Genomic DNA, 12841 nt, shown 5'->3' with positions numbered 1-12841 from the left:
TTTCAGGCGTCCTAGTGAGCCGGTCTCCGTCAAGGCTACTCATTTTCCTCCCTAGCACAGCCCTCTCCATCCCTATCCTGAAGAAACAGAAACACCCACCTTTCTTGTCTGACCTGCCTCCTCTTCTCTCTGCTAGAGTTTGTTCATAGCCTGTCCTGGTTCTGAGTCCCTTTCCTGTCTCAATGCCATCAAGGTGTCACTTCTGATAACTGAAAAATCATTAATGCAGATTCTTCCAGGGTTTTTTTGGGAATTGTGATATTTTGATTGTTTTCTCTTCTAGGTAAGAGCAGTGAAGTTTGGACATATTTTGGTAATTGATGAGGCAGACAAAGCACCAACAAATGTTACCTGCATCTTAAAAACTTTAGTAGAAAGTGGGGAAATGGTTTTGTCAGATGGAAGGCGAATTGTTGCCCGTAAGTACATAGGAAGGGTTTTGATTATTTACAGTAAAATAACATGTTGCTGGTTTTCAGCAATTACATTACTAAATAGAGACTCAGAAGAACCCAAGCGGAAAAAGTACTTGATGCTAAAAGGTTAACAATTAAAGAGTTTACAGCAATTAAAGAATTTACAGCAATTTTCTTTACTACTTTTGCAATAGCCACAAATATTTTCTTAAATTGGCATTCTCGTGAATAAAATCCCAACAAACTTGACGTCTCTGCTTCTCATTCACCATAAGAAATAAAGATCAAGTTGACCAAATTATAATCTTGGTTATGCCTGTCTAGACAGTTGGGGGTATAATTTGGTCAGATTTAGAATTGAAGATATGAGTATATCTAAGTTTGAATTGTTAAGGTCTTCATCTAATCAAATATTGCATATGCTTATATTATTTAAATACATCCTGCAGGCTGACAATATCTTGAAATTTAATGGAATTTAGTTAATGTGAATTGCTGGAACTAAATATTTTTCAAAGAACATGTTTGAAATGCCCTCTTAATGTTAGTAGACACTGTAATTTACATAATGAGCTTCTTTTTAACAGTATTGGGAATAATGTTTAAGTATGAGTGGAGCAGTAATTTGGCACTCGCATGGCACAACACTTGAGGTTTGCTTGTCATGTAGTTGGGCATTTTATAAAATATATTGCTAGCCAGTCTCAGTTAGTACTGTAGTTTTTTAGAGGAGGTAAAAGGATTCCCAAATGCAATGTGCCATTGGAAACATGCTGCAACGGAACAAGTGGGGCCAGTCTCGCTCAATTTGGAGAAACAGATTCTTTACATGTCTCTGGCTTCCCAAAAATTTTTGTAGTAAAGAGGAGGAACTTCAGTCCTGTGTTCCCAGATCAGATAATGTCAGACCTATATAAAACCACATTTTATTCATCATTGGCTTCAGCGTTTTGGTGAAATCAAATATAAACAGGGCAGGTAATCCCCACCCCGAGAAGAGTGGATGCATTTTAATGTTGTTTTGTTGTGGGTTTTTTTTCTTAATGAAACACTTCAGTTAAATACTCATGAAACAAATTACGAAACTTTAAAATGAAAGCTAGAACATACTGTTGAATTACATGCTAAGAAGCTGTTGATCCTTCTTTTGTAACTGCTCTGAGAACATGATTAGCAGAATTCTTTCATAATTCATTATCACAAAGCTCAAATATGCAATTAAAAAATTTTATTTATTTTCCAGATAATGCTCATGTAGAAGGGAGAGAAAATGTAATAGTTATTCATCCTGATTTTAGAATGATAGTTCTAGCAAACAGACCTGGATTTCCTTTCTTGGGGAATGACTTTTTTGGCACATTAGGTAAGTGATTCATATTAAATGGTGATCTTTAATAGGATTGATTAATAGAATAACTGTCTTTATCCACTAGATTTCATGAGGAGAAGGGGACCTTATGCATATTGATACTTTGTTTCACATAAGACACTCGAGATGAGATTCAGCTTGAAGACTACCACGTAAATTTACGTATCTTAAGAAAAGTGCCTGAACTTGCCCTGAAGTGAACTTGGCCTGGAGTGAATGGGCACATATGTGGTCATCTGTGTTACAACTGTTTTGTTTTAGGGGATCTGGACAAACACAGCAGACAGACAAGGTTACAAAAGAAATGTTTACAAATGAATGTATATTGTATACAAATATAGCAGAAACATGAGTTGTAAGCAGCCGGATACCTGACATCAGTGGTTAACACAGCTTTTTCCCCCATATCAAACAAGCTGGAGCCCAGGTGCTGTCCTTTTCAGTATAAGAAATGGGAGCCTAATGCATGATTCTTTTCTCTCAGCAGTGGAGGCTTCTGTCTTTTTTTTGTGTTAACACTATGCTACCAGCTGCTTAATCCATATTAGTGTCTCCATGCACATGACCATGTGTGATAGGGTAGCAGGTACTCAGCATCGTCTTGAGCCATTGCTTTTCCATTTAAGGTGCTATATGAAAATTAAAGGGGCTGTTGTGATGCTATCTCTTTATAATTACTGAAATGGATGCTTTTATTCTTTTAGGGGACATTTTTAGTTGCCATGCTGTTGATAATCCCAAACCAGAGTCTGAGCTGGCTATGCTTAGACAGTATGGTCCTGATGTTCCAGAGCCAATTCTTCAGAAACTGGTGGCTGCTTTTGGAGAACTCAGGAGCTTGGCTGACCAAGGAATTATTAACTATCCCTATTCAACCAGAGAAGTTGTGAATATTGTAAAACATTTACAGGTATGGTACATCAGATTTCATTATAAACTTGACTTCATCGCTATTGAGTTTTTAATGCTTGAAAGTTTTAGGAAGATGTTACACATTTTTTTCATTCTTATGAAAAGTTTTGCATTTTGAAGGAATCATATTCAGATGTTCAGATTGCCTGGGGGTAAGGATCACAGGTGTAAACAGGCAGATATTTTTTCTGCATATTTATAGATATTAACCCCTCTCTCCCCTGCCCCTGAGTCCAGTTTTATACTGTGTGAGAAAATACCACATTCATGCATGTGGATAGAGTATGCAATGTTCATACTAGCCTTCATTGTAAAATTCCATATTCAGTATACAGTACTTCCAGAACAGTGCAACTGTTCACTTTATGCTGCTATAAAATTTTTGGTTTTAATCATTTCCTGGGGGAAAGCAAGTTCCTGTTGCATAGCAATAATACATCACTGATGGATGGATTTTTTTCTAAGGAAAATGTTAGATGGATAAAAACTTAGCAAACAGGTACTTAGGATCCGTGATTGCTTCCTACACACACTTTAACTGTAAAATCATGAATTCTGATTTAATGATGATCTTTTTTTAAAGATTGCAATAGAGCCTGACTTCTATCTTTATAAATTGAACTATACTTTTTGCCTGAAGTACTTGAAGTATAAAGTATCTTAAAACTCTTTGAAATAGCAGTGGTTTTATTTTGTCCTGTTTATAATCATAAAATCAGTAAATTGTTGATTTATACACTATTTCTTGAATTACTGAATCCTAGATTGAAGAAAAATTTAGTGGAAATATTAATGTAATTACTACAATTAGAGTATAATTTCTCACAAAATATTTGACCTACTATTCCCGTGTATAACACTGCATAACAGGGTTGCATGATGGTTTTGTGTTTGTGCTCATGAACATACCCACATACATTCATCCATATACACAGATATTTAGATCCTGCAGCTTAGAATTACTACTTTCAACAATCTTCAGTTCATCCAAATTTCTGGGGAAGATAGATTTTGTGCTCTGTGGTGTCTAGGTTGCAACGAGGTCTTGAGGCAAAGTAAATTGGTGCTACTATGATACCAAGAATGTTCTCTTTACAACTTTGTACTAACGGTTAACAAAACCCAGACCTAAAAGCTGAAGAATCCATCCAAATAAACACATAACCAAAGTAGTTTATTAGGATCCATTACCAGTTGATGGGTATTTGTTTACCAAACTGATAAAACATGTACATGCTGATCTCTAAACACAGTTAAATTTGAAACGAAAGTGGAAAAATTGCAGACTTGAGGAGCAGCTGCTGTGCAGCTGAAAAGCTGGTGGTTTAGGGATTTTATTAAATTAACATTTTCCTGTCTTCATACTCTTTGACTAGTCCTACCTTCCTTCCTAGCATCTTTCCTTCGTCTATATCCAAGTAATCTGAAGTTGCACTGTCTTCTGTCACTAACTGGTATGGAAGCACAGGACTTAATTATTTATTTTTTTTCCTTGAGTGTGAACAGCACCTAACTAAAACTGGAAGAGCTGCATTGCCAATTATCTTAAGGGCACTTACTCTGTGCTTCTGTCTCCTTCACTTAACCAGATTAGTATGGTCATTTCAACCAGGACATTGGGCACAGATCAGCGGGCAAGTTTTCCTGTCTCCTAAGTTTTCACCTCTTTCAAAGTCAAGAGTAAATACCCAAATAAATCTTCAACATGCAACTTTGATTTCTTCTGTAACATTTGTTTTCAAGATCCCAGTCTCTGTGAAAGGAAGCAACATTTTGTTTACTGTGACTTGTTTTCAATCTGAATAATAAAAAGGCTGGGAGTAGCCAAATGTAAACAATGAATATAAACATAATGGTTATTCCAAAGTAAGAAGCTTTTAGGTCTTCAGGTAGAGAAGAAAGAGGAAGGAGGGAAATGAGTCAATAAAATTGCTGGTCCTTAGGAAGGAAGGAGGGAAGTTAGTCATGTTGTTAAACAATTTCCCTTACAGCAGTTCCACAGCCCCACTCTTTTTGTACTATTGTATTGATTTTTTCCACATAATTTTGGAATTTTTTGCTTCTGTGAAAAAGGGGTGGATGTTTTGGAAAAGGAAAAATAGGCTGTTCAGTACTGTTATATGAGAGAGCATCAAGGCTAGTCAGTTAAAAACCATTCTGATTACATCAACATATTATTAGGCTAATCTCTGTACTCCAATTAATTGTTGTCATCCAAGTATAGGATTGTGTCTACAGTGTAGTTTCAAGAGCATCTTCCCATAAAGATTATGCAAGTAGGGAACTTGTAGCAATTAGTTGTAGCTTAGACACTGCCTTCAGAGCTAGGTTGCCTTTATACTAACTTTTTTTAAGGAAAGGGGTTTTTGGTGAACCTTGAGATACCAAGTTAGTTGAAAGACCTGAAACTGTAGTTATAGGGTAAGTTGTCTAATGCAGGCACCTAAATTGGTTGCTGCTACTATTTCTTCCCACAGATTGCATAGGGAATTTGGGTCTTGTAGCTCTAGATTGCAGGTGACCTGAAGAAAGCCTTTTTTTGTCTTGCTCGCCTGCAGTTTTCAGACTGTGTCAAATGTCAGAAGTATTTATGCTAATAGTGGCTTGTGGCAAGCTGAGAAGCTCTTGCTCCACTGAGTTACCATATGCTTCCCATAACTACCAATGTATGCTATGATTGCTTCTCTGCAATCTAATATGCTAGTTTTCGTAAGACCTTTTGTATGTTATTCTGCAGAGTCCAGATAAAATGGAAATAGCTTTTTTTATAATTCTATTAAGTTTGGGAAAGCTGAGATTTTCCCAAAAGGCCTTCTTTCTTATTTTTATCTGAGATTGATAAGATAGTATAACACTATATAGTATAACACTGTGTAATGTTATACTATACTATAGTATAACACTAGTACAACAGTTTCCAAGCAGTAAATGCCTAAGGTACCTTCTGGCCCTGAAGTCTACTAGTCGTCAGGCTTTTAGGCCTATTCGATAAGCTTTTGTGCATAGACAGTACTTTTTTCTATTCAGTCTAACCTCTAAAGAAAACTAGGCTTTTCAAATCACAGTTTGTATCCCTTTGTCACCTTGCAGCCAAATGCACATCAGTAATAACCATTTGCCTTTTTGGCCAACCACAGTGAGTCTCAGTTACCAGTTTTCAAAGAGAAGTAGGTTTCTGCTGGCTTATTCAAAATCAGAGGCTATGTGACGGAGAGGAGCAGATTAAAATCAGTGTCCCTGTGAATGAAAAGGTAGGGGGAGAATTCAGCTGTTTGCTTGGCAGTAGATATGCCCACTAAAGACGCGAGCACCGGTTAATCAATTAGTATGCCTGTCACTCAGAATGAGGCATAGACGTGGTGCGTCTTGCTCTGCTGAAAGGACAACTAAGGAGGCACAGAGAAAGCTGGCAATATTCAGCGAAAAGACATTGGGGATAGAAGGGGAAGACAGAGGGGGAAGCCAAGGGCATGGAGGAATGAGCAGGTAGGGAAACATCTGTTAGTGTTATGGTGGCAGGGTGGGCCTTTGGGATGGTGCTGGCAGGATGGGAAACGTGCGGGCATCTGAAGGCACTAGAATATGGAGTGGTAGTGAGAACATGAGGCAGAAGTCTAAACAAAAATCTGGACTCATTACAGACTGGGTGCTAGATAATTTGTCACTGTTTTCAGTGTAGTGGTAGAAGCACAGTAGATATCAATGTGTATAGCGTATTTTAATTAGGATTATGTATGTGTACTGGGAAGCTACTATTTTGCTGACACCTTTTAAGCAGACTATAGTGAAGCATGTACTCCTGGAAAGGTAGATTCATAAAAATACGGATTTTTCACCAGGGTAAATTCTGTCACAACTCTGTATCAAATAAAGCATTATATATATATATATGTAATAATACAAAATTGTTAAAAGCAAAACCTATGTTACCTACTATTTTAAGGAATAGCCAAGAATCTAAGCTGTGAAAATACTCCAAGGTACTCTAAGTTGTTACTTGTAAGGGGAAGAATCAATGAATGAGAACCAGACAGACTGATGAGCGATCAATGTTTCCTCCAGTAATCCGGTTTTAAAAATCAATAGAAACCAAATGATTTTTTAAAAAAATGCTCAGCTCAAACATTCAAGCTTTATTCTCTGTGTGTTCTTCAAGTGAACTGTCATGGCCTTTCTTCAGTAAGCAGTTGTCCAGGCAGTTATTAAAAAGTTGTTGGATTTGTTCTGATTGAAACCAGAGAGTTGTGATTTTTTTAATAACTGAAGTAGAGGGTTTTTTGACAAGTGTCTTGGGTTCAGAACATGTTTTATTGACAGCAGCTATCAGTTGTACCTGAAGAAATAATTTTTTTCTGATGTCCTACTGATAAAAGAGACATAGAACTATTGAGGCAATTCAGTCAGAAGGGTATCAATGTCAGAAGTTACACAATGATTCAGAAAACTTGGAGACTACTAGCGAAAAACAGATAATACTTGAAGCACTTGATGAAACTTTCTGCAGTATCTCATGCAGGGCAGGTAAAAGAGTAGGTCATGAGTGAACAAGACAGCTTGATGCCAGTTTGTTGGTTGTGCTTTACAGCGAGAAGGGAAGAAAATGCAGTATTCATCATCATAAATGTTCTAAATAATAAATAGGGTTGGGCTATACAGAGTATGCACAATTCTGGACACATTTTGTTCTTGTTACCAAAAAGAAGACATACTTGAAAACAAACCAGGATACAGTCCTGCACGCAGAGTACTAAGTAGCTTTACCGTAATTTTTTTTTGCGTTTACATTACATGTGAAATATTTAGAGAGTCTTTAGTTAGAATATCTGTTGGGAGAAATTTTATGTTTTAATACCTGTTTCATTCAGTAAGGAATGGACGTGGTAACCAAGATGGCACAGGCAGTAGGACAGCTTCTTATTTTCCCACGCTAACTTGTACTTTGCTAAGCTATAATAGTGCAGAATTTCTAATAGGTTCTTCAGGGACGGGTTTAAAAAGCAGGATGTAATTTATCTTGCTTTTATACCAACACTGGTACTGAAATATTCTGTGGCATGGACACCACAGATTAAAAAAAAGGTTTGTACAAGCCTGTTCCTAGCAGTGGTAGGATACCCACAGTAACTAGCTAATTTTAGTATTGCTTGTGTCATGGATATTTTATTGCAGAGATTAGATATTTATTAAGTTCAGAAAATACTAAATTCTTGGCTAAGGCTGATGTTTGATTAAGAGTACAGGTCAAAACATTTATGAAAATTTTCAGGTTTATTCTATTTATTTTTTTCTCAGGACTCAAACATCTTTACTTTTAATACATTTATTAATATAGCTAGATATTACAATTTATCGTATTGTGCCAAGTCTGTTTTTGAGGGTTTTGTACAAGCCTTGCTTACTAGTGGAGAAAAAACAATTAAGACTTCAGCTCCTTAAAATACTTCTTCACATGTTTATCTTCATTACTGTGAATGTGCCATACTATGATGGGGGCATCCAGGTCCTTGTCTCAAAGATTTAGTATTTGAATGAAAGGCATATGAGGAAAAAGTGAGAAGTTTAAAATAGAGATTCTCACTCCCATGTCTTGCCAAAAAAAAAAAAGGTAAAATAAAGCAGTTAGGTTGTAAAGTTCCAGGGTATATAGTAATGTGGTGATTTTTTTCTTTTTTTAATTCTTTTGATTTGATTTATTCCATTTACATCTGTGGTGGGTTGACCCTGCCTGGACACCAGATGCCCACTCAAAGGCGCTCTATCACTCCCCTTCTCAGCTGGACAGAGGAGAGAAAATATAATGAAAGGCTCATAGGCAAGGAGAGCTCTCTCACCAGTTAATGTCACAGGCAAAACAGACTCGACCTGGGGACATTAGTTTAATTTATTACCAATGAAATCAGAGTAGGATAATGAGAAATGAAACCAAATCTTCAAAACACCTTCTCCCCACCCCTCCTTTCTTCCCTGGCTTAACGTCACTCACAAGTTCTTTGTCTTCTCCCTGCCAGCAGCACCGGGGAATGGAGAATGGGGGTTGTGGTCAGTTCATCACACATTTTCTCTTCCTCCTCAGGGGGAGGACTCCTCACACTCTTCCCCTGCTCCAGTGTGGGGTTCCTCCCAAAGGTGACAGTCCTCCATGAACTGCTCCAACATGAGTCCTTCCCATGGGGTGCAGTCATTCAGCAACAGACTGCTCGGTTGGGTCCTCTGTGGGGTCACAGTCCTGCAGCAAACCTGCTTCAGGGTGGGCTTCTCTCTCCATGGAGCCACAGGTCTTGCCAGGAGCCTGCTCCAGCACAGGCTTCCCACAGGGTCACAGCCTCCTTCAGGCACACCCCTGCTCTGGAGTGGTGTCATCCATAGGCTGGAGGTGGATATCTGCTCCACCATGGACCTCCATGGGCTGCAGGAGAATCGTTCCTCACCATGGTCTGCACCATGGGCTGCAGTGGAATCTCTGCTCCTGTGCCTGGACCACCTCCTCCCCTCCTTCTGCACTGACCTTGGTGTCTGCAGGGATGTTTCTATCGCATATTCTCACTCCTCTCACAAACCCAATACACTATCTTACAAAAGTAAGATGATTTTTCAGATGTTTTATTGAAGAGTATCTGTGAAAAGGTTCAGTGACTTAACTGTGTCAGCGTGTTCAATTTAAACAGCTGGTTTTGTCAATGACAAGTAAAATCTAAATTGCGCATAATTCATATTGTTTAAATTACCCAAACGTTCCTTTAAAAAATAAGCTTATTTAAGCCTGAAGTTGTAGCTGCGTATATTAAAGTCCATGTCCATTGAAATCTGCCTTAATTTAAAAGGGGACAGATACATGTTTACTATTGAAGTTTCAGGGAAAATCAAAAGACAGCGGAAGTTACTGACTAAGCACTTGGAACCAGTTTGCAGAAAGGCTAAATCAGCTTTTCACACCCACAGTGTCTTCTGCAGGTTCCAATAACACCCTTCTTCAGTCTATTCCTATTAAATGTGTTCAATTGACTGCTCAGTCAAGGCTTTAAAGTCCTACTGGTTACTAGCTCTTACTGGGAAATGAGAGGCAGGAAAATGTGTTTTCTTCTTGAGAAAAACAATAATTAAAAGGTGTGAGAATATATGAGCAGCAGGAAGAACACCCTGGCCTTAAATCATTGGTCCAGTTCAGGATGCAAAACTTGCATTGTTTGAAATACTAACTAAAGTTTGATAAATTTTTGGTTTAGTGCACACAGCACATTTTAAGTAGTATTCTTTTCTAGGAAAATAAATGTATGCAAATTTTGATCAAACCCATCATGACCTAATGTCATTTTTAGTAAGCAGTGTATCTTTTGCTTTTCTATATTCGACATTAAGAATCAGAATTCTTAAATGAATTGTGTAGTTGAATTATACAAATGTATGTATTTGTGTCAGATCATCACACTACCAAAAAAGCAGTTCCAAATTTAAAAAATACAGGCTATATTTAATTACATGTTCCACTGGCTACACCATCTTGTTACGTGTATAATTACAATGATTCTTTAAAACATGAATTCTGTTGAGTATTTAAATAATTTTCTCTTGCTTGTTTGTTTAATTCAGGCTTAGTGTCAGTAACTTCGTTCTGACCTGAAGCAACGTACCTTCTTTATTCCAGAAACTAAAAAATGATATTTGAGCACTTGTCTAAGTTGAGCAAAGTTACTGTTGTAACTATTGATTTTAGACGTATTTAATGACATGCTGTAACTTAACAGATATTCAGTAAAAGAAACTTGGGCTCTGTGTTTCTTCACAGAAATTTCCAACTGAAGGACTGGCAAATGTTGTTCGAAATGTATTTGACTTTGACTCCTACAACAACGAAATGCGTGAAATTTTAATCAGCACTTTGCACAAATATGGGATACCTATTGGAGCAAAACCGACCAATGTACAGCTGGCCAAGGAGTAAGAATAACATAAAATATATATATTAAGAAGACAGGTTTCTCATGATCACTTTTTTATAGTGTGTTATCTTGCTGCTAACTGATTCAAAACCAACCTGGAATACTTGAAGTCAATACTTCTCTGGTTCAAATTAATATTCTTCCAAATCAGTTATAACAATATAAATTACTTCATGATAGATCATTTGCTTATTATTAATATTTAATCTTGAATGTTCATGTACATATTGATAGCTTGTATGATAAACAGATATATATATTAATAAAGGGAAATACTTGTTTCTTTTCCTGTGTTTTTAATTGAATCACAACACATTTCTGTCCTGTTACTTATCACCTAAATCAGTAGGAAAACAAACAAGTTGTCGTCAGTGGTAGTGGGATTTTGTCTTTGATACTCACAAAAGGCTCTATAAGAACAGTTCTCCAGAATAGGACAATGCGTGTGAGCTCTAGGAACCATTTTTGTTTGTGTGTATCACTATTATTCTTTAATTATGTTACCAGTTGACATATTACACCATATACTTTTTCTGAGGTTAGACTCAAAATAGCTTTTTTTTTTAAGACTAAACTGAATTATAAAACAGATTAACTGATTCTTCTACAGTTCACAGATAACAGGCTTAAGTAGATCATACTGAAAAGCAATTAGAAAACTAATTTACTCTGGCTTGAACTCTAATACGTGATTTATGGAGAAACAAATATTTCCCTTTCATGAAGAAGGCTTTATGGATATATAGAAAATTAGGTTTTGCCATTGGACTTACTTTTGTTAACGAGGGTCTGATTCTTATGACACAATGTTTTGATATGAGGTGTCCACATGTAGGTTTCTCCTGCTGGAGCACCACCATTATTATATCTAACAGCCTACGTATAACTATTAAAAGAAGACTGGCAGTGTAATGCCTGTGGTATACCTTTTAATTTTGATGATGTAAGAATTATATGCCTAGGGAACCGTACTTGGGTGTACTGCACAGAACTACAGCATCTGTCAAATTGACAGTATACACTAGAAACTCTTGCTGTGGTTTCTCTGGTAAAAGTTAATCGGTAATTTCTATTGTAAAGAATTATGTTTGTCCTAGTTTTTCACAAAATTTGCGCTTTGTATAATTTTTAGAAGTATTAGATGTGGGCTTACATGGGTTGATTGGAGAGGATTCTGTTAATGAGAAGATGGAGGTTGAGGAAATGTAAGAGAAAGCTGTAATTGGGGACTGTTCAGTCTAGAAGTGAGAAGGTAGAAGAAAGATCTGATCATGATGAATAAGGGACAATCACCTGATCATTTTGCATCTATCACTGAGATTTTATAGAACAGGTTACATCAAAGGTGACAGATTTACAAGATCCACCTCACAACATGTTTACCAGAAACTTCAATTGTCTAGCAGCTCTGAGTGCCTACTGTGTATGCTGAAGGCCAAGGGGAGGAGAAACTACAGGAGCAGTTCACACACTGTTGGTAGAAGCAACTTTTTCTTAGATCTCACCATGAAAGACTGGGACAAGGCTGACCACCTGGCTCTGATGATCCAGCAGTCTTGATCTCAGTATCTTATTTGTGTCCACCACAGCTGGCATGTCACATTATCCTACTGCTGCCTTCCAAAACAGTCTTGCTATTGGTCATGAGATTTAACCCTATGGAGTTTGTAAGCCAGGGTGGATCACCTTAAATTACAGTTACACCTTTCAGGAGTGGTTTGAGCACAGTTGATTCTGCCTTGGGGTGAAAGAACATCTAGGTAATCTCTCCAAATCTGTTCCAGCCCCTATTGCAAACTCCCATGATGGACACACTGAGGTAATTTGGTATGGTGTTTGGACCACTACGCAAAAGGTACTTCCTGAAGCTGCTACTTGTTTAGAACTAGAGTACTGAGCTTGTCTGTGTTGTTTTCCAGAGATTTGAGAGTAGGGTAACAGTGCTAATCTAGTGCATCCCACTTTCTTCAGAAACGATGCGAGTTAATCTAAAACCTTCCTATCTGATTTTTGTCATGATTCATGCCTGAAAACCTTCAGAGATGGAGTTCTTTAACCTCCCAAAGCAAGTCAGTCTTGTTTCTAAATATCCTTGTCATTAGAATGTCATTGCTAGACTGAAAACATCCAGTTCTCTCAATCTTCCCCCCTTTTTAAGGCCTCTGGATGTTTTTATTTTTCTTCTATGCTCCCTCTTTCCACTTGAT

The 12841-nt window shown here is 37.3% G+C and overlaps 1 protein-coding gene across 1 annotated transcript; it reads left to right on the top strand.

Annotated features, from left to right (window-relative positions):
* The first annotated feature begins 289 nt into the window (after window positions 1-289).
* LOC104411059 (von Willebrand factor A domain-containing protein 8-like) lies at window positions 290-10918 on the top strand. Its single transcript, XM_010021389.1, has 4 exons — window positions 290-419; window positions 1660-1779; window positions 2490-2695; window positions 10481-10918. The coding sequence occupies exons 1-4, from the start codon at window positions 386-388 to the stop codon at window positions 10634-10636; spliced, it is 516 nt and encodes a 171-aa protein (XP_010019691.1). The 5' UTR covers window positions 290-385; the 3' UTR covers window positions 10637-10918.
* The last annotated feature ends 1923 nt before the right edge of the window (window positions 10919-12841 follow it).

Source organism: Nestor notabilis, unplaced genomic scaffold (assembly GCF_000696875.1).
Source record: "Nestor notabilis isolate BGI_N333 unplaced genomic scaffold, ASM69687v1 scaffold11999, whole genome shotgun sequence".
Lineage (NCBI taxonomy): Eukaryota > Metazoa > Chordata > Aves > Psittaciformes > Psittacidae > Nestor > Nestor notabilis.
The sequence above is the reverse complement of the archived record's forward strand: the minus strand, read 5'-3'. Positions and strand labels throughout refer to the sequence as shown.

Excerpts from the sequence above, each read along its gene's own strand:
- LOC104411059 (XM_010021389.1), top strand. The coding sequence starts at position 386 with ATGGTTTTGTCAGATGGAAGGCGAATTGTTGCCC. Across the intron at positions 1,780-2,489 it reads TGACTTTTTTGGCACATTAG|GGGACATTTTTAGTTGCCAT; the intron begins GTAAGTGATTCA and ends TTATTCTTTTAG. Across the intron at positions 2,696-10,480 it reads ATATTGTAAAACATTTACAG|AAATTTCCAACTGAAGGACT; the intron begins GTATGGTACATC and ends GTTTCTTCACAG.